This window comes from Bos javanicus, chromosome 16 (assembly GCF_032452875.1).
Source record: "Bos javanicus breed banteng chromosome 16, ARS-OSU_banteng_1.0, whole genome shotgun sequence".
Lineage (NCBI taxonomy): Eukaryota > Metazoa > Chordata > Mammalia > Artiodactyla > Bovidae > Bos > Bos javanicus.
The window spans coordinates 76576530-76600064 of record NC_083883.1 but is presented as its reverse complement, the minus strand read 5'-3'; the positions used below and the strand labels follow the sequence as shown (position 1 = coordinate 76600064).

Sequence of the window (23535 nt, the reverse complement as noted above, 5' to 3'; positions counted from 1 at the left end):
CAGCACCACTTGTTAAAGAGATTGTCTTTAATCCATTGTATATTCTTGCCTCCTTTGTCAAAGATAAGTTGTCCATATGTGTGTGGATTTATCTCTGGGCTTTCTATTTTGTTCCATTGATCTATATTTCTGTCTTTGTGCCAGTACCATACTGTCTTGATGACTGTGGCTTTGTAGTAGAGCCTGAAGTCAGGCAGGCTGATTCCTCCAGTTCCATTCTTCTTTCTCAAGATGGCTTTGGCTATTTGAGGTTTTTTGTATTTCCATACAAATTGTGAAATTATTTGTTCTAGCTCTGTGAAGAATACCGTTGGTAGCTTGATAGGGATTGCATTGAATCTATAAATTGCTTTGGGTAGTATACTCATTTTCACTATATTGAGTCTTCCAATCCATGAACATGGTATATTTCTCCATCTATTAGTGTCCTCTTTGATTTCTTTCACCAGTGTTTTATAGTTTTCTATATATAGGTCTTTAGTTTCTTTAGGTAGATATATTCCTAAGTATTTTATTCTTTTTGTTGCAATGGTGAATGGAATTGTTTCCTTAACTTCTCTTTCTATTTTCTCATTATTAGTGTATAGGAATGCAAGGGATTTCTGTGTGTTGATTTTATATCCTGCAACTTTACTATATTCATTGATTAGTTCTAGTAATTTTCTGGTGGAGTCTTTAGGGTTTTCTATGTAGAGAATCATGTCATCTGCAAACAGTGAGAGTTTTACTTCTTCTTTTCCAATTTGGATTCCTTTTATTTCTTTTTCTGCTCTGATTGCTGTGGCCAAAACTTCCAAAACTATGTTGAATAGTAATGGTGAAAGTGGGCACCCTTGTCTTGTTCCTGACTTTAGAGGAAATGCTTTCAATTTTTCACCATTGAGGATAATGTTTGCTGTTGGCTTGTCATATATAGCTTTTATTATGTTGGGGTATGTTCCTTCTATTCCTGCTTTCTGGAGAGTTTTTATCATAAATGGATGTTGAATTTTGTCAAAGGCTTTCTCTGCATCTTCATTGCACTCCAGAGAGAAGAAATCCAGCTCCACCCACCAGAATACCGACACAAGCTTCCCTAACCAAGAAACCTTGACAAGCCACCTGTACAAACCCACACACAGTGAGGAAATGCCACAATAAAGAGAACTCCACAAACTGCCAGAATACAGAAAGGACACCCCAAACTCAGCAATTTAAACAAGATGAAGAAACAGAGGAATACCCAGCAGATAAAGGAACAGGATAAATGCCCACCAAACCAAACAAAAGAGGAAGAGATAGGGAATCTACCTGATAAAGAATTCCGAATAATGATAGTGAAGTTGATCCAAAATCTTGAAATCAAAATGGAATCACAGATAAATAGCCTGGAGACAAGGATTGAGAAGATGCAAGAAAGGTTTAACAAGGACCTAGAAGAAATAAAAAAGAGTCAATATATAATGAATTATGCAATAAATGAGATCAAAAACACTCTGAAGGCAACAAATAGTAGAATAACAGAGGCAGAAGATAGGATTAGTGAATTAGAAGATAGAATGGTAGAAATAAATGAATCAGAGAGGAAAAAAGAAAATCTAATTAAAAGAAATGAGGACAATCTCAGAGACCTCCAGGACAATATTAAACACTACAACATTCAAATCATAGGGGTTCCAGAAGAAGAAGACAAAAAGAAAGACCATGAGAAAATACTTGAGGAGATAACAGTTGAAAACTTCCCATAATGGGGAAGGAAATAATCACTCAAGTCCAAGAAACCCAGAGAATCCCAAACAGGATAAACCCAAGGCGAAACACTCCAAGACACATATTAATCAAATTAACAAAGATCAAACACAAAGAACAAATATTAAAAGCAGCAAGGGAAAAACAACAAATAACACACAAGGGAATTCCCATAAGGATAAACAGCTGGTCTTTCAATAGAAACTCTCCAAGCCAGGAGGGAATGGTAAGACGTACTTAAAGTGATGAAAGAAAATAACCTACAGCCCAGATTATTGTGCCCAGCAAGGATCTCACTCAAATATGAAGGAGAAATCAAAAGTGTTTTTGCTTTTAAATCAGCAATTATCCCAAAGAGCTTTTCTTTATGTGCCTTGCTGTGCTAAGTTGCTTCAGTCGTGTCCAACTCTGTGACCTATGGACTGTAGCCCACCCTGGGATTCTCCAGGCAAGAATGCTAGAGTGGGTTACCATGCCACCCTCCTTGGGATCTTCCCCACCCAGAGAATGAACCTGCGTCTCTTATGTCTCCTGTATTGGCAGACGGGTTCTTACTACTAGCGCCGCCTGGGAAACTTTCTTTGTGTGATTTATGTCTACTGGTATTCATTTTACTGAAATTAGAATGAAAGTTTTTAAAATCATTTTTTATTAAATCAATTTTAAGACTTGTATAAAGTCAATACATGTTAACATATACACCATATTTTTATGAAAAAATAAAAAATTTCCAAAACAGTGAGAATAGTGGCATTGTTTTACATTTTTTTGCAAGTATCTGGCTTAAAGGAAGACATCTGGATTCAGTCTGTTTCAAATTCACAGAATTTGTAGATTCTGGGAAATTTCACTATACAGTTACAAGGATGACAGTGAAATAAGACTCTGATCTAGTGAATGGATATGTTTATAAATTATAAAGAATTTCTTAGCTAGTGGTGGATTTTATTATTATTTTTAAATTAATTAATTTTTTAAATTGAAGGATAATTGCTTTACAGAATTTTGATGTTTTCTGTCAAACCTCAGTATGAATCAGCCATAGGCATACATGTATCCCCTCCCTTTTGGAACTCCCTCCCATCTCCCTCCCCACCCCACCCCTCTAGGTTGATACAGAGCCCCTGTTTGAGTTTTCTGGGCCATACAGCAAATTCCCGTTGGCTACCTATTTCACATATGGTAATGTAAGTTTCCATGTAGCCACAAGCATATTTTCTCATTAAATTTTCATCTCTTTTGATGTCTAGAACAAAACTTTGCATGTCCTTATAGATAATATAGGAATTTCATATAGATACTTTAATAGGTATTTAAGGAAATGAGTTTGGTTCTTAAAAGTTAATTTCTATATGAGTTGAATTTGGGATAATACATTCTCTCATGGAAACTTTCCCTGAATGGGTAATGGATTCACAGTTAACTTCTAGAAATCCTAAGTTAAAGAGCATATTGAAGGTAGCGCATAGGACTTTACTAATGCTGTCTTACTCTTTCGCCTTTCTTTTGCCTTCGTTTGCTCTTTTTTTCCCTTTTTAAGAGATTTATTGTGGACAACCTCCAAAAATAAAACATGGAAAACACACCAATAGCTACAGGAATATATTTGAATATAATGAATTAATAACTTATAGTTGTGATCCTTCAAATGGACCAGATGAATATTCACTTGTTGGACAGAACAAGCTAATTTGTATTGAACCTAACAAATGGAGTAGTGACCCTCCTCTATGTAAAGGTAATCATATTTCCATTTATCTCCTTTATTTGTAACTACTGTGGAATACTTTGTAAATAGTTTTGTTGTTGTTCAGTCACTTAGCTGTGTCCGACTCTTTGCAACCTCATGGACTGCAGGACGCCAGGCTTCTCTGTCCTTCACCATTTCTTGGAGCTTGCTCAAACTCATGTCCATTGAGTTTTACCAATAAGTAAATAATTTTTCCAATGAGTAAAACAATCATGAAAGTTTCCTCCTCTGTTTACATTGACTTCTAATTTAATTTAGGCCGAATTGAATAGAAAATAGTTCTAGTTGTGGGGTTTCCCACTCCTCACCCCAGATGTTACTGACATTCCAGTTTACACATTGTGAACTAATATGTGTGTGTGTATAAAAGTTGGGATTTTTTGCTTCAAAAACTAAAAAATTCAACACACACTGCCTTAAAAGTAAAGTTTTTCCTTATATTGCAAGATGTCTGAGCGTTCTGGCTACAAACAATGACAGGGCAGATTTTTAAAGGCTAACTCTCTCATTGATAATAATGACAAACTCTGGACAAAATATATTTTTAAAACAATGTTTAAGGCACTCGAGTGACATGAAGCAAGGAGATGCTAGAGGGGCTTTGACTCTTGGAAGGAAACAATCACTGAGCACAGGATAATGTTTACTCTTTTCAGCTGTGCAGGGAACATTTTCTAAGGGAGATCATACTCTACCACATTCCAAAGAATTAAAATCATTCTGAATACATTATCTGATCAAAATGGAATAAATGCAGAAATTAAAACATCTAGTCTAGAAAATTCTCAAATATTTGAAAATTATGAAAGATACTCATAAATAACCCATAGTTAAGTAACAAGGAAAGTTAGAACATATTCTGAATTGAATAAAAATGAAAAACATGATATATCAAAATAGCAAAATGTGTATGATAAGCAAAAGCATTGCTTAGAGGGAAATTTATAGCATGAATTTGTGTTAGGAAAAAGAAAAGTCTCAAGTCAATAATTGAAGCTTCCACCTTACAAAACTAAAAAAGAAAGAGCAAACGAACTCAAAATAAGGAGACATAAGATAATCATAAATAGAGAAAGATCAATAAAATTGTAAAGAGAAAATAATACAGAAAACCAATGAAACTCTGTGGTTCTTGGAGAAGGTTGATAAATAAAGCTATAACTAGGCTGACAAGAAAGAAAAAAGATATTTAATAAATCAGAGAAAGAAAAATATCATATGGTATCATTTATATAGAAAATCTAAATAATACAACAAACTAGTAAATATAACAAAAAAGAAACAGACTTACAGATACAGAGAACAAGCTACCGGTTATTAGCAGGGAGAGGAAAGAGAGGCAATATAGGGGTAGGGAGCATGGCTATAAGACAGGCTACAAGAATGTGTTGTATGACATGAGGAACATAGTCGCTATTTTGTAATAACCGTAAATGGAATGTTCCCTTTAAAAGCTGTTTAAAAATTAAAAATAAACTTTTACAAAGAATATAAAAGAAGACATTGCTAATATATTATACAGACATTTAAAGGGATGATTAAAGAATACGATGATGATGATAGTTGTAATATCACAAATTCATGCTTATAAATTTGACAACAAATGAAATTAACAAATTGCTTTGAAGAAAAGTTTTCAAAATTCCTTTGAAAAAACAAAAAACAAACCACTTCAGTATTCTTGCCTTGAGAACCCCATGAACAGTATGAAAAGGCAAAAAGATAGGACAAAGAAAGATGAACTCCCCAGGTCAGAAGGTACCCAATATGCTACTGGAGATCAGTGGAGAAATAACTCCAGAAAGAATGAAGGGATGGAGCCAAAGCAAAAACAACACCCAGTTGTGAATGGGACTGGTGATAGACGCAACATTCCATACTGTAAAGAGCAATATTGCATAGGAACCTGGAATATTAGGTCCATGAATCAAGGCAAATTGCAGGTAGTCAAACAGGAGATGGCAAGAGTGAACATTGACATTCTAGGAATCAGTGAACTAAGATGGACTGGGATGGGTGAATTTAACTCAGATGACCATTGTATCTACTACTGTGGGCAGGAATCCCTTAGAAGAAATGGAGTAGCCATCATAATCAACAAAAGAGTCTGAAATGCAGTACTTGGATGCAATCTCAGAAATGACAGAATGATCTCCATTCGTTTCCAGAGCAAACCATTCAGTATCACGGTAATTCAAGTCTATGCCCCAACCAATAATGCTTAAGAAGCTGAAGTTGAACAGTTCTATGGAGACCTGCAAGACCTTCTAGAACTAACACCCCAAAAAGATGTCCTTTTCATTATAGGGGACTGAAATGCAAAAGTAAGAAGTCAAGAAACACCTGGAGTAACACGCAAATTTGGCCTTGGAGTACAGAATGAAGCAGGGCAAAGGATAATAGAGTTCTGACAAGAGAACGCACTGGTCATAGCAAACACCCTCTTCCAACAACACAAGAGAAGACTCTGCATGTGGACATCACCAGATGCTCAACACCAAAATCAGACTGGTTATATTCTTTGCAGCCAAAGATGGAGAAGCTCTGTACAGTCAGCAAAAACAAGACCGGGAGCTGACTGTGGCTCAGACCATGAACTGCTTATTACCAAATTCAGACTTAAATTGAAGAAAGTAGGGAAAACCACTAGACCATTCAGGTATGACCTAAATCAAATCCCTTATGACTATACAGTGGAGTGAGAAATAGATTTAAGGGACTAGATCTGATAGACAGAGTGCCTGATGAACTATGGATGGAGGTTCATGACATTGTACAGGAGACAGGGATCAAGACCATCCCCAAGAAAAAGAAATGCAAAAAAGAAAAATGGCTGTCTGAGGAGGCCTTACAAGTAGCTGTGAAAAGAAGGGAAGTGAAAAGCAGAGGAGAAAAGGAAAGATATACCCTTTTGAATGCAGAGTTCCAACGAATAGCAAGGAGAGATAAGAAAGCCTTCCTCAGCGATAAATGCAAAGAAATAGAGGGAAAAAAAATAGAATAGGAAAGAGTAGAGATCTCTTTAAGAAAATTAGAGATACCAAGGGAACATTTCATGCAAAGATGGACTCAATAAAGGACAGAAAGAATACACAGAAGAACTGTACAAAAAAGATCTTCATGACCCAGATAATCACAATGGTGTGATCACTCACCTAGAGCCAGACATCCTGGAATGCGAAGTCAAGTGGGCCTTAGGAAGCATCACTACAAATAAAGCTAGGGGAGGTGATGGAATTCCAGTTGAGCTATTTCAAATCCTAAAAGATGATGCTGTGAAAGTGCTGCACTCAATATGCCAGCACATTTGGAAAACTCAGCAGTGGCCACAGGACTGGAAAAGGTCAGTTTTCATTCCAATCCCAAAGAAAGGCAATGCCAAAGGATGCTCAAACTACCACACAATTGCACTCATCTCATACGCTAGTAAAGTAATGCTCAAAATTCTCCAAGCTAGGCTTCAGCAATACGTGAACCGTGAACTTCCTGATATTCAAGCTGGTTTTAGAAAAGGCAGAGGAACCAGAGATCAAATTGCCAACATCTGCTGTATCATTGAAAAAGCAAGAGAGTTCCAGAAAAACATCTATTTCTTGTTTATTGACTATGCCAAAGCCTTTGACTGTGTGGATCACAATAAACTGTGGAAAATTCTGAAAGAGATGGGAATACCAGACCACCTGACCTGCCTCTTGGGAAACCTGTATGCAGGTCAGGAAGCAACAGTCAGAACTGGACATGGAACAACAGACTGGTTCCAAATAGGAAAAGGAGTTCATCAAGGCTATATATTGTCACCCTGCTTATTTAACTTCTATGCAGAGTACATCCTGATAAATGCTGGGCTGGGTGAAGCACAAGGTGGAATCAAGATTGCTGGGAGAGATATCAATAACCTCAGATATGCAGATGACACCACCCTTATGGCAGAAAGTGAAGAACTAAAAAGCCTCTTGATGAAAGTGAAAGAGGAGAGTGAAAAAGTTGGCTGAAAGCTCAACATTCAGAAAACTAAGATCATGGTATCTGGTCCCATCACTTCATGACAGATGGGGAATCAGTGGAAACAGTGGCTGATTTTATTTTTCTGGGCTCCAAAATCACTGCAGATTGTGATTGCAGCCATGAAATTAAGACACTTACTCCTTGGAAGGAAAGTTATGACCAACCTAGACAGCATATTAAAAAGCAGAGACATTATTTTGCCAACAAAGATCAGTCTAGTCAAGGCTATGGTTTTTCCAGTGGTCATGTATGGATGTGAGAGTTGGACTATAAAGAAAGCTGAGTGCCAAAGAATTGCTGCTTTTGAACTGTGGTGTTGGAGAAGTGTCTTAAGAGTACCTTGGACTGCAAAGAGATCCAAGCAGTCCATCCTAAAGGAGTTCAGTCCTGTGTATTCATTGAAAGGACTGATGTTGAAGCTGAAACTCCAGTACTTTGGCCACCTCATGCGAAGAGTTGACTCATTGGAAAAGACCCTGATGCTGGGAAAGATTGAGGGCAGGTGGAGAAGGGGACGACAGAGGATGAGATGGCTGGATGGCATCAATGACTCAAAGGACGTGAGTCTGAGTGACCTCCGGGAGTTGGTGATGGACAGGGAGGTGATGGCATGCTGCAGTTCATGGGGTCACAAAGAGTCGGACACGACTGAGCGACTGAACTGAACTTGAAGAAAAATATACCAAAATATCTCCACACAAAGATGTAGGTAGCCTGAATAGTCTTATACCTATTAAGGAAATATAATTTGTATTTAAAAACCTTCCCACAATGAGAACAGAGACCTCCTTGATCTGAGAGATGGCCTTCTTGGGGAATTTACCATACACTGCAGGAATAAATAATAGCACCTCTACACAAACTCTTCAAGAAATTTGAGAAACAAGTGCTTCTCAACTCATTTCATGGGGACTTTACCCTGATACCAAAGGCAGACAAAAAATGTGAAAGAACATTATAAACATGATCCTTACTTAATATAGAACTTCTCAACAAAGGGAAGTCCTGCATGCCACAGTCCATGGAAGTCCTGCATGCCACAGTCCATGGGGTCACAAAGAGTTGGATACAACTGAATGACTGAACAACTACATTGGAGAGAAAGAAATAAAATAGTCCGTATTCACTTACAACACGATTGTCTCAAAAACTGATGTTTTAGCAAGATCACAAACTATAGGATCAACGTACAAAAATTGTAGGGAGCCAATCAACTATAACAACAGTCTCTTCTAGGTGGAAAAATACTGTTTTTCTAAATCTGTTTCCCTGGGATTCAATGCACAAATGAAGTCTTCTTTTCCAGTTAGCCTCTTGCTTTTTACTCCTGGCCTCTTTCTTCCCACTTTGCACTGGTTTTTCAGGTCCCGTGTGAAAGCAGCTTTTTATTAATTCTGGATTTTCTCCACGTTCCAGTTGTCAAATGTCAACGGCCATTTCTCGAACATGGAATAATGGTGTCAGGAAGTAGAGACAAATTTTCGTACCAGTCAGTGGTGGTGTTTGAGTGCCTCCAGGGTTTTTACCTGAATGGCAGCAACCTAGTGTTCTGTGGTGGTAATGACACTTGGGAACCTGAGATGCCAACCTGTATTAAAGGTACAAGTGGTTTTTTACTTTTTCTAATTTTGTCTTTTAGTTTTTAAGACTAATTGAAACATTGATAATAATTGAAAAAAATCTTTGTACTTAACTCTGTCTTGTACCCATTTCCATGGCAGATGTATGTCAGAATTTACATAGAATTCTATTGTGATTTGGTATGCTTTATGGAGTCTTAGCACGTTCTGTTTCAAATAACACAGGAGTATGTATTTCTCTTGTTCAGTATTTTTATGTATAAAAATAAATGGGGAACCATCTTTCAAAGTAAACTGAAGCATGAGAATTTTTATCTATTGAAGTCAAGAAAAGAATGAGAGGCGTAATTCATGTAAATGAAATGAAAGCCGTAATCTCACCTGGTTGGCCCTACATTATTTCTTTTTCAGTGGTGATTTCTCTCAATACGAAGATCACAACTTTGAGCCATTCAGATTTAGTATCTTCTTGCTTATATTTTATAAAAAATTCTTTAAATTCATACAATTTACACTCATTCATCATTTTCAGTAATAAAAAGAGGAAGAATATATTCACAGCCATTTAGTTATACTTAGTGATTCTAAAAGTATTTGTTGAGGTCTGCAGATATCAACAGGTATGTAAACTTGGGCAAGGTATGTAAGCTTCACATATGCTTACTTCCATGTAAAGGTTTGTGCTTTCCTCACTGGGTGAAGCAAAGTTAAAATAGGCCCATTTAAACCCTGTAGCACAGTGCCTGGATTTAGAAAGCTCTTTAAAGGCAGCTTGTGTGACTTCCAGCATCACATTTAGAGAATATTTTCCAGATCCAAGACTGTGTTTCATTTTCCAGACTGCACCCACTTCTTTTCATAAAACTGGGTAATTTCTGCTGTCACCAGAATAATACCAGTATTTCTACCACCCCCATCATTCCCACCTCATACAATTATTATTTTTCTGTTTACTGGGCATTTTTATTTTGCAACAGAATGTAAATTTCTTAACAACTGAAAAACAGGAAAAGTCCTTACTGAAATGACATGGAGGATTTCTGGCAGGGACTATTTGTCAGCTGCTCTTCCTAAGACTTAAGAGACTATTTGATATGGTGGAAGAAATTGTCTTCCTAATTTCGGGGTTGCTTTATCTGGCTGCTTCTATTTAGTTGCATCAGAAGCTAGAGACAAGAGGAACACTCGGAAGAGGGTTAGCCTGGGCAGGTGCTCTCAGGGTCCTAGCTGGCTCTGCTCAGTCAAATAACATCATTTCTGTGGGTTCTAGTTTCCTGTTGTCCATTGACACAAACAAATGTCACTTACTGGCTTCTAATGTGTTTCCTATTGTCCAAATAGTTTAGAGTATTGAGGGGCATTATTCATGTTAACATGGTAATTAGAACTCCTTTTTGTAATTCCTGTAAACCTGGTACCCAGTAGCCTCTTTGAGTACTTTGGTGAGTGCTATGAAGTTTTGTGGGGAAAAATATGTTTTTCTGATGGATGAGATATATATGTATATCTCATATATTTATATATAAATATATTTATTTATTTAGAACTGGACATGGAACAATAGACTGGTTCCAAATAGGAAAAGGAGTACATCAAGGTTGTATATTGTCACCCTGCTTATTTAATTTATATGCAGAGTACATCATGAGAAGTGCTGGGCTGGAAGAAACACAAGCTGGAATCAAGATTGCCGGGAGAAATATCAATAACCTCAGATATGCAGATGCTGCTGCTGCTAAGTCGCTTCAGTCATGTCCGACTCTGTGCGACCCCATGGACTGCAGCCTACCAGGCTTCTCCGTCCATGCGATTCTCCAGGCAAGAACACTGGAGTGGGTTGCCATTTCCTTCTCCAATGCATCAAAGTGGAAAATGAAAGTGAAGTTGCTCAGTCGTGTTTGACTCTTAGCGACCCCATGGACTGCGGCCTACCAGGCTCCTCCATCCATGGGATTTTCCGGGCAACAGTACTGGAGTAGGGTGCCATTGCCTTCTCCATATGCAGATGATACCACCCTTATAGTAGAAAGTGAAGAGGAACTAAAAAGCCTCTTGATGAAAGTGAAAGTGGAGAGTGAAAAAGTTGGCTTAAGGCTCAACATTCAGAAAACGAAGATCATGGCATCCGGTCCCATCACTTCGTGGGAAATAGATGGGGAAACAGTGTCAGACTTTATTTTTGGGGGCTCCAAAATCACTGCAGATGGTAACTGCAGCCATGAAATTAAAAGACACTTACTCCTTGGAAGGAAAGTTGTGACCAACCTAGATAGCATATTCAAAAGCAGAGACATTACTTTGCCAACAAAGGTCCATCTAGTCAAGGCCATGGTTTTTCCAGTGGTCATGTATGGATGTGAGAGTTGGACTGTGAAGAAGGCTGAGCACCGAAGAATTGATGCTTTTGAACTGTGGTGTTGGAGAAGACTCTTGAGAGTCCCTTGGACTGCAAGGAGATCCAACCAGTCCATTCTAAAGGAGATCAGCCCTGGGATTTCTTTGGAAGGAATGATGCTAAAGCTGAAACTCCAGGACTTTGGCCACCTCATGTGAAGAGTTGACTCATTGGAAAAGACTCTGATGCTGGGAGGGATTGGGGGCAGGAGGAGAAGGGGACAACAGAGGATGAGAAGGCTGGATGGCATCACTGACTCGATGGACATGAGTTTGAGTGAACTCTGGGAGTTGGTGATGGACAGGGAGGCCTGGCATGCTGCGATTCATGGGGTCGCAAAGAATCGGACACGACTAAGCAACTGAACTGAACTATATAAATTATAAAATTTTATATATAAATTATATAATTACATATTTTATGTAAATATTTTATATATTATATTATATATATAAATATTGCATATTAAATCTATACTCACAGTCCCACCCATGTTTACTCATATGGTTAGTGAGACTATGCACTGTGGTATACAGTGTTTGTCGATATGCCTTTTTCAAAGTTGACCATAAACATTTCATAAGAAGAAAAAGCAATACAAGATGGCAAAGTGATTGTCTGAAGAGGCTTTACAAATAGCCATGAAAAGAAGAGATGCTAAAGGCAAGGGAGAAAAGGAAAGATATATCCAACTGAATGCAGAGTTCCAGAGAATAGCAAGGAGAGATAGGAAGGCCTTCTTAAATGAACAAAGAAAGAAGGAAACAATAGAATGGGAAAGACTGGAGATCTCTTCACGAATATTGGAGATATCAAGGGAGCATATTCTGCAAGGATGCAGACCACAAAGGACAGAAACGACAGGGCGCTAACAGAAGCAGAAGAGATGAAGCAGAGGGAGCAAGAGTACAGAGGAGAACTGCACAGACAAAGGTCTCAATGACCTGAATGACCGCATCGTGTGGTGACTCACCTAGAGCCAGGCATCCTGGGGTGTGAAGTCAAGTGGGCCTCAAGAAGTATTATATGAGCAAACCTAATGGAGGTGATGGAATTCCAACTGAGCCATTTAAAGTTCTAAAAGATGTGACTGTTAAAGTGCTGCCCTCAATATGTCAGCAAATTTGGAAAACTCATCAGTGGCCACAGGACTGGCAAAGGTCAGTTTTCATTTCAATCCTAAAGAACGACAATGCCACGAATGTTCAAACCATCGTACAAGGGTGCTCAGTTCACATGCTAGTAAGGTAATGCTCAAAATCCTTCAAGCTAAGCTTCAGCAGTATGTGAAATGAAAACTTCCAGATGTAAAAACTGGGTTTAGAAAAGGCAGACAAACCAGAGATCAAATTGCCAACATCCGTTGGATCATACAGAGCAAGGGAATTCCAGAAAAGCATCTACTGATTCATTGACTATGTGAAAGTCTTTGATGTGTGGATCAAAAAAACTGTGGAAAATTCTTAAAGAGATAGGAACACCAGACCAGGTTACCTGCCTCCTGAGAAACCTGTATGCAGAGCAAGAAGCAACAGTTTGAACTGGACATGGAACAACAGACTGGTTCAAAATTGGGAAAGAAGTACATCAAGGCTATATATTGTTGCCCTGCTTATTTAACTTCTATGCAGATCACATCATGCAAAATGCTAGGCTAGATAAAGCATAAGCTGGGATCAAGATTGCTGAGAAATGTATCAACAACCTCATATGCAGATGATACCACTCTAACGGCAGAAAGTGAAGGAGGAACTAAAGAGCCTCTTGATGAAATTGAAAGAGGAGAGTGAAAAAGCTGGCTTAAAACTCATCACTGATAAAACTAACATCATGGCATCTGGTCTCCCCACTTCATGGCAAATAGAAGGGATAAAAGTAGAAGCAGTGACAGATTTTATTTTCTTCAGTTCCAAAATCACTGTGGACAGTGACTGCAGCCATGAAGTTAAGATGCCTGCTCCTTGAAAGAAAAGCTATGACAAGCCTAGACAGTGTATTAAAAATCAGAGACATCCCTTTGCCAACTAAGGTCCATATAGTCAAAGTTATGGTTTTCCAATAGCCATGTACAGATGTAAGAGTTGGACCGTAAAGAAAGTTGAATGCTGAAGAACTGATGCTTTTGAATTGTGGTTCTGGGAGGACTCTTGGAGTCTCTTGGACAGCAAGGAGATCAAACGAGTCCATCCTAAAGGAAATAAACCCTGAATATTCATTGGAAGGACTGATGCTGTTGATGCTGAAGCTGATACTCCAATACTTTGGCCACCTGATGCAAAGAGCTGACTCATTGGGAAAGACCCTGATGCTGGGAAAGATTGAAGGCAGGAGGAGAAAGGGATGACAGAGGATGAGATGGTTGGATGGCATCACCAACTCAATAAACATGAATCTGAACAAACTCCAGGAGACAGTGAAGAACAGGGGGGCCTGGCATGCCACTGTCTACAGAGTGGCAAAGAGTCAAAAGTGATCAAAGAAACTGAACAATAATCAAGGATTTTTAAAACACTGATACAGTTTACTGTTCGAAGAAGAGGTGAATATTTTGTGAGAAAAAGCATATGAAAAGACTACAGGGATCTTTCCTTTACTAATAAAAAATAAACTCTCATTATAGAATTGTCAGTCATTTTTTATCCTCAGTTAGAGAAATAATCCAACAAAGGATCACTAGCAATATATAATGGTGTTAGTTCAGACACTCAGTTCTGTCCAACTCTTTGCGACCCCATTAACCGCAGCATGCCAGGCATCCCTGTCCATCACCAACTCCTGGAGTCCACCCAAACCCATGTCCATTGAGTCAGTGATGCCATCCAACCATCTCGTACTCTGTTGTCCCCTTCTCCTTCTGCCTTCAATCTTTCCCAGCATCAGGGTCTTTTCCAATGAGTCAACTCTTCGCATCAGGTAGCCAAACTATTGGAGTTTCAGCTTCAACATCAGTCCTTCCAATGAACACCCAGGACTGATCTCCTTTAGGATGGACTGCTTGGATCTCCTTGCAGTCCAAGGGACTCTCAAGAGTCTTCTCCAACACCACACTTCAAAAGCATCAATTCTTTGGCGCTCAGCCTTCTTCACAGTCCAACTCTCACATCCATACATGACTACTGGAAAAGCCATAGCCTTGACTAGACGGACCTTTGTTAACAAAGTAATGTCTCTGCTTTTCAATAAGCTGTCTAGGTTGGTCATAACTTTCCTTCCAAGGAGTAAGCGTCTTTTATTTCATGGCTGCAATCACCAGCTGCAGAGATGTTGGAGCCAAAAAAATAATAATAATAATAATAAAGTCAGCCACTGTTTCCGCTGTTTCCCCATCTATTTGCCATGAAGTGATGGGACTGGATGCCATGATCTTAGTTTTCTGAAAGTTGAGATTTAAGCCAACTTTTTCACTCTCCACTTTTACTTTCATCAAGAGGCTCTTTAGTTCTTCACTTTCTGCCATAAGGGTGGTGTCATCTGCATATCTGAGGTTATTGATATTTCTCCCGGCAATCTTGATTCCAGCTTGTGCTTCTTCCAGCCCAGCGTTTCTCATGATGTACTCTGGATATAAGTTAAATAAGCAGAGTGACAACATACAGCCTTGATGTACTCCTTTTCCTATTTGGAACCAGTCTGTTGTCTGGTTCCAACTGGCATGTCCAGTTCTAACTGTTGCTTCCTGACCTGCATACAGGTTTCTCAAGAGGCAGGTCAGGTGGTCTGGTATGCCCATCTCTATAAGAATTTCCCAGTTTATTGTGATCCACACAGTCAAAGGCTTTGGCATAGTCAATAAGGCAGAAATAGATGTTTTTCTGGAACTCTCTTGCTTTTTCCATGATCCAGCAGATGTTGGCAATTTGATCTCTGGTTCCTCTGCCTTTTCTAAAACCAGCTTGAACATCTGGAAGTTCACAGTTCATGCATTGCTGAAGCCTGGCTTGGAAAATTTTGAGTGTTACTTTACTAACATGTGAGATGAGTGCAATTATGCAGTAGTTTGAACATTCTTTGGCATTGCCTTTCTTTGGCATTGGGATGAAAACTGACCTTTTCCAGTCCTGTGGCCACTGCTGAGTTTTCCAAATGTGCTGGCATATTGAGTGCAGCACTTTCACAGCAACATCTTTCAGGATTTGAAATAGCTCAACTGGAATTCCATCACCTCCACTAGCTTTGTTCGAAGTGATGCTTCCTAAGGCCCACTTGACTTCACATTCCAGGATGTCTGGCTCTAGGTGAGTGTGAGTGATCACACCATCATGATTACCTGGCTCATGAAGACCTTTTTTGTACAGTTCTTCTGTGTATTCTTGCCACCTCTTCTTAATATCTTCTGCTTCTGTTAGGTCCTTACCATTTCTGTCCTTTGTTAAGCCATCCTTGAAATGTTCCCTTAGTATCTCTAATTTTCTTGAAGAGATCTCTAGTCTTTCCCATTCTATTGTTTTCCTCTATTTCTTTGCATTGATCACTGAGGAAGGCTTTCTTATCTCTCCTTACTATTCTTTGGAACTCTGCATTCAAATGGGTATATCTTTCCTTTTCTCCTTTGCTTTTCGCTTCTCTTCTTTTCACAGCTATTTGTAAGGCCTCCTCAGCCGTTTTGCTTTTTTTGCATTTCCTTTTCTTGGGGATGGTCTTGATTCCTGTCTCCTGTATAATGTCATGAACCTCCGTCCATAGTTCATCAGGCACTCTGTCTATCACATCTAGTCCCTTAAATCTGTTTCTCACTTCCACTGTATATCATAAGGGATTTGATTTAGGTCATACCTGAATGGTCTAGTGGTTTTCCCCACCTTTTTAAATTTAAATCTGAATTTTGCAATAAGGAGTTCATGATCTGAGCCACAGTCAGCTCCTGGTCTTGTTTTTGCTGACTGTATAGAGCTTCTCCATCTTTGGCTGCAAAGAATATAATCAGTCTGATTTTGGTGTCGACCATCTGGTGATGTCCATATGTAGTCTTCTCTTGCGTTGTTGGAAGAGGGTGTTTGCTATGACCCATGCGTTCTCTTGGCAGAACTCTCTTAGCCTTTGCCCTGCTTCATTCTGTACTCCAAGGCCAAATTTGCGTGTTACTCCAGGTGTTTCTTGACTTCCTACTTTTGCATTCCAGTCCCCTATAATGAAAAAGACATCTTTTTTGGTGTTAGTTCTAGAAGGTCTTGTAGTTCTTCATAGAACTGTTCAATTTCAGCTTCTTCAGCATTACTGGTTGGGGCGTAGACTTGGAATACCATGGTATTGAATGGTTTGCCTTGGAAACAAACGGAGATCATTCTGTCGTTTTTGAGATTGCATCCAAGTACTGCATTTTGGACTCTTTTGTTGACTATGATGACTACTCCATTTCTTCTAAGGGATTCTTGCCCACAGTAGTACATATAATGGTCATCTGAGTTAGTGGTGTTAAGTCAGATCTAAATGTGCTCATTTAGATCCAAGAAATCCTTAGTGAAAAAGAAGAAGTTTGGAATATGGTACTACCTGGATTTTTTTAAAGAAACATAAATTTTATGATTTATTATTAGTTAATTAACTACTAGGATGTTCTTTATAAAATACTTAGTTGTAGTGAACATTTTACACATACATCCTTATGTGCTTGTGCTAATATTTATTTAGGTTAAACCCAGAAAGAGAAGTGCAAAGTTCTGAGCCTATGTTGTTATTTGTTTTAAGAAATAATTTTTAAAGAATAAAGACCAAAATTAAATTCATAATTTTGTATTGATATGGCTGGTAAATGAAGTCAAATTTATGTTTCCAGGTTACAAGCCAACTCATCCAACGAAGACTCCACTTTCAAAATATCCAGGTTCAGTAATTCTTTATCCTACTTCTTAAGAGCTTTATAAGGTGCAAAAGTTGCTTTATACGGGTGCAAAATCATATGTTTTATTTTAATTTGCATTTCTTTAATCAGTGAGACTGAAGTTTTATTGTCTACATTTATTTATTCATGTTTTTTGTTCATTTTTCTATTGTTTCTAAAATATTTTTTATTGTTAATTTGAACTTATAAAATCCTTTAATATGAAATTTTTCCCGAGGGTTGTTAGTTTATTTTTTCTTTCTTTTTTTTTTTTGCTTTATTTTCACTAGTCACTAGTTTTATATATGAATATATGTTTTTAAATTTTCAAATATTACCAATGTGTACAGAGTAAAAGGTGAATTCTTCTTTTCTTTCTATAGCCTATTACTATTATCATTCTTAATAATTTAGGGTGTCTTCATCATATAAAAGTAGACAGTTCTGAATTGATTGGCTTTCTAAAGTATCTTTGATATTAATTTCTCATTTTGATATCAGTTTCTCATTTAAATACTTTCTTCTCTGCAATTGCCTTCTGTGTTTTTTGTCTTAACTTCATTGAAGATTTCAAATGGCTAAGTCAAAGATTTCTCTTGGTAAATGTCACATTGCTCTTGAAACTATGCAGGTTAGTTTCAAATATCTTTTAATAATGATTTCTAGCATAATTCCACAATAAGAGAATAGACTCTGTATGATTTCAATACCTTTAAACCATGAAATTTTTGCACCTTAAGTCATTGGATATGTTCCAGTGTCTCCTGGTTTATAGTCTATGGAAACTTGAATAGAATTTGTATCCTGCCTTTGTGTGAAAATTATATAAATTTAATTATGTTGAATTGGCTCATAGTGCTTTTCAGGTCTACTATATCCTTCTACTTTTCTGTCTACTCATCCTATTAACTTTTGAGATTTTGATATTGAAACTCTAACCAAAAATCTTAATTTATCTACTTAAAAATAATTATAATATATAGTAGAATTATATGTAACTTTGTTCTGTATTTTCCAAGTCTCCTGAAAATGTGTTATTATGCTTTCATAATTTTTTTTCTTTTTTTAATTTTATTTTTTAACTTTACAATATTGTATTGGTTTTGCCATATATCAACATGAATCCGCCACAGGTATACATGTGTTCCCCATCCTGAACCCTCCTCCCTCCTTCCTCCCTATACCATCCCTCTGGGTCGTCCCAGTGCACCAGCCCCAAGCATCCAGTATCATGCATCGAACCTGGACTGGCGACTCATTTCATATATGATGTTATACATATTTCAATGCCATTCTCCCAAATCATCCCACCCACTCCCTCTCCCACAGAGTCCAAAAGACTGTTCTATACATCAGTGTCTCTTTTGCTGTCTCATATACAGGGTTATTGTTACCATCTTTCTAAATTCCATATATATACGTTAGTATACTGTATTGGTGTTTTTCTTTCTGGCTTACTTCACTCTGTATAATAGGCTCCAGTTTTATGCTTTCATAATTTTAAGAAAATTTTAAAAATTAAAACTAAAAACAAAGAAAATAGTTTAAGGTGTCTTTGTATCTATTTCTGTATATCAAAATCCTCACATGTGTAGCTACACATTTAATTTGGTGTGTTTCTCTTTTTCTTAAGCAAAAATGACATCATACTGTTCATATTTTTCTGAAACTTGATTTTTTCTACTTAATGTCTTGTATTGGGATTATAGTTTGTGTTATTCTTATCCTTTTAAATGATGACTTTAATATGCACCATTATATTTTATTTAACTATTCTCCTATCAGAGGTCATTTATATGTGCAAAAGTTGTATATTAATAGGTAGCCGGATGTATGGATCTTTTGTCTGACGGCTATGAGTGTTGTGTCTTTCTTATAAAAGCTTTAGGACTTCCCCATGCCAAAACTTTATAAACATATCAACCATGCATACTGACTGCATCCTTTGGTACGTCTGAAATTTATTATGATATGGAATGAGATCGGATCCCTCTTCACTTCACCCAACTCCCATCCAATGGCAAAGTGACACCATTTGTTGAATAACTTGTCTTTTCTCCGAGTGTTTTGAGATCAACATTAATGTGATTTTCCTTACCACTTCAGCCAATTCAGTAGCATCAAATGTATTCACATTGTTGTACAACCATCACTACTATCTCTCAAACTTTTTCACCACCTCAAACTAAACTTTATACCCATTATAAGCAGTAATGCTTCTTTCTCAACCATCATCCTAGCTTCAGTAACCTCTATTCTAATTTCTGTATCTATGAATTTAACTTACCTAGATAGCTCATTTAATTAGAATTTTACATGTGTCTTTTTGTGTCTGGGTTATTTCTCTTAGCATAATGTCTTCAAAGCTCATCTACCTTATCTCAGAACTTTATTCCTTTTATGGCTGAAAATATTCCAGTGTTTGTATATACCACATTTTATTTGTAATTTCATCTGTCAATAGATACTGGGTTGTTTTTACCTTTTTACAATTCTAAATGATGCCTTTCAGAATATTGGCATCTAAGTATCTATTTGGAGCCCTGTTTTGAATTTTGGGAGTGGGTATATACCATGGACTGGAATTATTGGGTTATATGTTAATTCTTGTTTAATTTACAGAGGAACTGAAAATACTATCCTCCATTTTTTTTTAATTTTATTTTATTTTTAAACTTTACAATATTGTATTAGTTTTGCCAAATATCGAAATGAATCCACCACAGGTATACCTGTGTTCCCCATCTTGAACCCTCCTCCCTCCTCCCTCCCCATACCCTCCCTCTGGGTCGTCCCAGTGCACCAGCCCCAAGCATCCAGTATCGTGCATCGAACCTGGACTGGCGACTCGTTTCATACATGATATTATACATGTTTCACTGCTATTCTCCCAAATCTCCCCACCCTCTCTCTCTCCCACAGAGTCCATAAGACTGATCTATACATCAGTGTCTCTTTGCTGTCTCGTACACAGGGTTATTGTTACCATCTTTCTAAATTCCATATATATGTGATAGTATACTGTATTGGTGTTTTTCTTTCTGGCTTACTTCACTCTGTATAATAGGTTCCAGTTTCATCCATCTCATTTGGTTGCACCATTTTCATTCTCACCAGTGAAAAGTTTCTAATTTCTTGCCCTCTTTTCCAATACATGTTAATTTCTGGTTTTTATAATAACCAAAATTATCTATGTTAGTTAACAGGTGTGAAGTAGTATCTCATGGCTTTTATTTGCATTTCCCTAATGATTGGCAATGTGAGCAGCTTTTCATGTGCTACTTGGCCATTTATATATCTTCTTTGGAGAAATGTCTATTCATGTCTCTTGCCTATTTGTAAAATGGCTTTGTGTTGTTGTTGAGTTTTAGAAGTGTATGATATATTTTGGATATTAATCCCTTATCAGGTTTATTGTTTGCAGATGTTTCTGCTCATTCTGTGAATTGCTTTTCACTCTATTAATAGTGTCCTTTGATGCACAAAAGTTTTTAGTTTTGATGTAGTCTGATATATCTATTATTCTCTTTGTTACATGTGCTTTTGATGTCACATCTAAGAAATCGTTTCCAGTTCAATATTATGAAATTGTCCTCGTTATTTTCTTCTAAGAGTTTTATAGTTCTATGTCCTTTGTTTTTCAATTCATTTTAAATTACTTTTTGTATATAGTATAACATAGATGTCAAATTTCATCCTTTGCATGTGGATATCCAGTTTTCTGAAAATCGTTTGTTGAGAAAAGCTGCCCTTTCCCCACTGAATGCTCTTAGCACCCTTGTGAACAATCATTTGACCATATAAGCAAGGGTTTATTTCTGGGCCCTATATTCTATACCATCGGTCTGTATGTCTGTCTGTATACCAGTATTGTCCTGATTATTGTCCTGATTTTGGTAAGTTTTGAAATCTCCTTCATTCATTTAAGTCTTCTTCACTTTCAGCAATTTTCTTATAGTTTTCAATGTACAAGTCTTCTATCTTCTTGGTTAAACTTATTTGAGTATTTTCTTGTTTTTGATGCCATTGTTAATTGAATCGTTTGCTTACTTTCCTGTTTGGATTGTTCATTGTTAGTGTGTAGAAACACAGCTGTTGTGTGTGTTGATTTTGTATCCTTCAGCTTTGAGGAATTAATGCACTAGTTCTAGCAGTTGTGTGCATTTGTGTGAATGTATGTGTGATCTTTAGAGAGCTTTCTATGTGAAAGATCATGTCATCTATAAACAGATCATTTTATTTCTTCCTTCCCATCTGGATATTTTTAACTTCTTTTTTGCACAATGACTGTGACCCAAACTTCCAATATTATGTTGACTTGAAGTGGCACATGCAGGAATTCTGTCTTGTTCTTGACCTGAAAATAAAGTTTTAGTCGTTCGACATTGAGTATGATGTTAGCTATGAGTATTGTATAAATGGCCTGTATTATGTTGAGGAGTGTACTCCAGAGCAATTTCCAAATCACTTTTAAGCTCTCCTCTATCTAGAATCCGGAGAAGGCAATGGCACTCCACTCCAGTACTCTTGCCTGGAAAATCCCATGGACGGAGGAGCCTGGTAGGCTGCAGTCCATGCGGTCTCGAAGAGTCGGACACGACTGAATGACTTCACTTTCACTTCTCACTTTCATGCACTGGAGAAGGAAATGGCAACCCACTCCAGTATTCTTGCCTGGAGAATCCCAGGGATGGGGAAGCCTGGTGGGCTGCCGTTTATGGGGTCGCCCAGAGTCGGACACAACTGAAGTGACTTAGCAGTAGCAGCTATCTAGAATCACATTGAATTCAAGGCTGATTTTGAGACTATGCTGATGATAAATTTGCTTGCTGTACATAGAGTTAGTCACAGGACTATCAATAGACCAGAAGAAGAATGCTAATGGCATTGAATATAATAATATAATATAAGTTAAAATAAAAATTTATAAAATTTAATGATGCAACTTTGAATGAGAAACATTAATATAATTTATAAGGAAAATTAAATTATAATTATGAATTATAAAAAGGTACAAAACCAACAGCAATGAATTTATAGATCTTTAAGATTTATTTAGTCTTCCTTTTAACTTATTTCCAATTTTTTCCCCTAGGATACCCCAATCCCAGTGACGAAATACCATCACTTGAAGACTTTGAGGATTTAGGTATTATTTTGATTATTAATAACCTGCATTACGAAACCTTAGATTTCTATATAGAAACATCATGGTTCAATCATTTGTAGGTAGGGAAGAAATAATGTGTCACAAATAATTGGTAATAATTGACATTTACAATTGTGTTATTAATGCAGATACCACGACAGATGTTAAGTGGTGGGATATAGAGACACATGTAGGTAATTTTCTCTAATCTAGTGGATTCTAATAGTCTTGGTGTGCTTGTATGCTAAATCACTAAGTCATGTCCAACTCGTGACCCCATGGACTGTAAGCCTGCCAGAATACTGGAGTGGGTTGCCATTTCCTCCTCCAGGGGATTTTTCCCAACCCAGGGATTGAACCCTGTCTCTTGCATGTCCTGCATTGTAAGACAGATTCTTTACCACTGAGCCACTTAGGAAGCCCCTGATAAGCTGTACTCAGTAACCCGGAGTGGTAGCTATAGCAGAACACAATGAAAAGGGAGGTTCCTGTTAAGAGTTTAACAAGATGGATCCTGTACCTGGAATCTATTTAAAAGGGTTCTGTGATCAAAATGACTTGGATGCACTCAGCAGTCATGTGCAAACTAGATTGATAAACATTTTTGCTGTAGTTCTTAGATGATCTGATCAAAATTAAAGTATAGCTGCTATCTGGGATCCATATGTGTTCCATATCTTCAAAACTTTTAAAACTTTTTCTCAGATGCAGGAATCATTGCTCTGGCTATTCTTACTGCAAGTAAGTATCTCAAATTTTAATACCACTTAAATAATGATGTAATATGAAGATGAGATGTGCATTTTTTCAATGATTTTCCATTACTATAGTTTTTACAGTAGAATAGTCTAATAATATCTGACCTTTTCTATGATATACTGCCTTATGTTGGTGATTGTATATTGTTTTATATTCTACATATCCTCTTAGTAACAAGCCCTAAATAATACATGTTTTTCCAATTGGTCATGGAAATGACCATGACGATTGGTCATGTGAGTCTATTTCCCAAATATGCTTTGGATAATTTCCTAAAATAAGTAAGGACTCTAACTTACTGTAGACTGTTCAAGTGATTCCAGGGGGCTGGATTTAGATACTGAAGAATCA

The 23535-nt window shown here is 37.3% G+C and overlaps 1 protein-coding gene across 2 annotated transcripts in view; it reads left to right on the top strand.

Annotated features, from left to right (window-relative positions):
- LOC133228187 (membrane cofactor protein-like) overlaps nt 1-23535 on the top strand; it is a 61342-nt gene that overhangs the window by 23886 nt on the left and 13921 nt on the right. The window contains exons 5-9 of one of the 2 annotated variants that reach the window (XM_061383673.1): nt 3269-3466; nt 8900-9082; nt 17232-17279; nt 22372-22425; nt 23131-23166. In XM_061383673.1, coding sequence (XP_061239657.1) covers nt 3269-3466; nt 8900-9082; nt 17232-17279; nt 22372-22425; nt 23131-23166 — 519 coding nt within the window. The remainder of the gene's footprint in view (nt 1-3268; nt 3467-8899; nt 9083-17231; nt 17280-22371; nt 22426-23130; nt 23167-23535) is intronic. The other variant, XM_061383674.1, reaches the window with a different exon arrangement.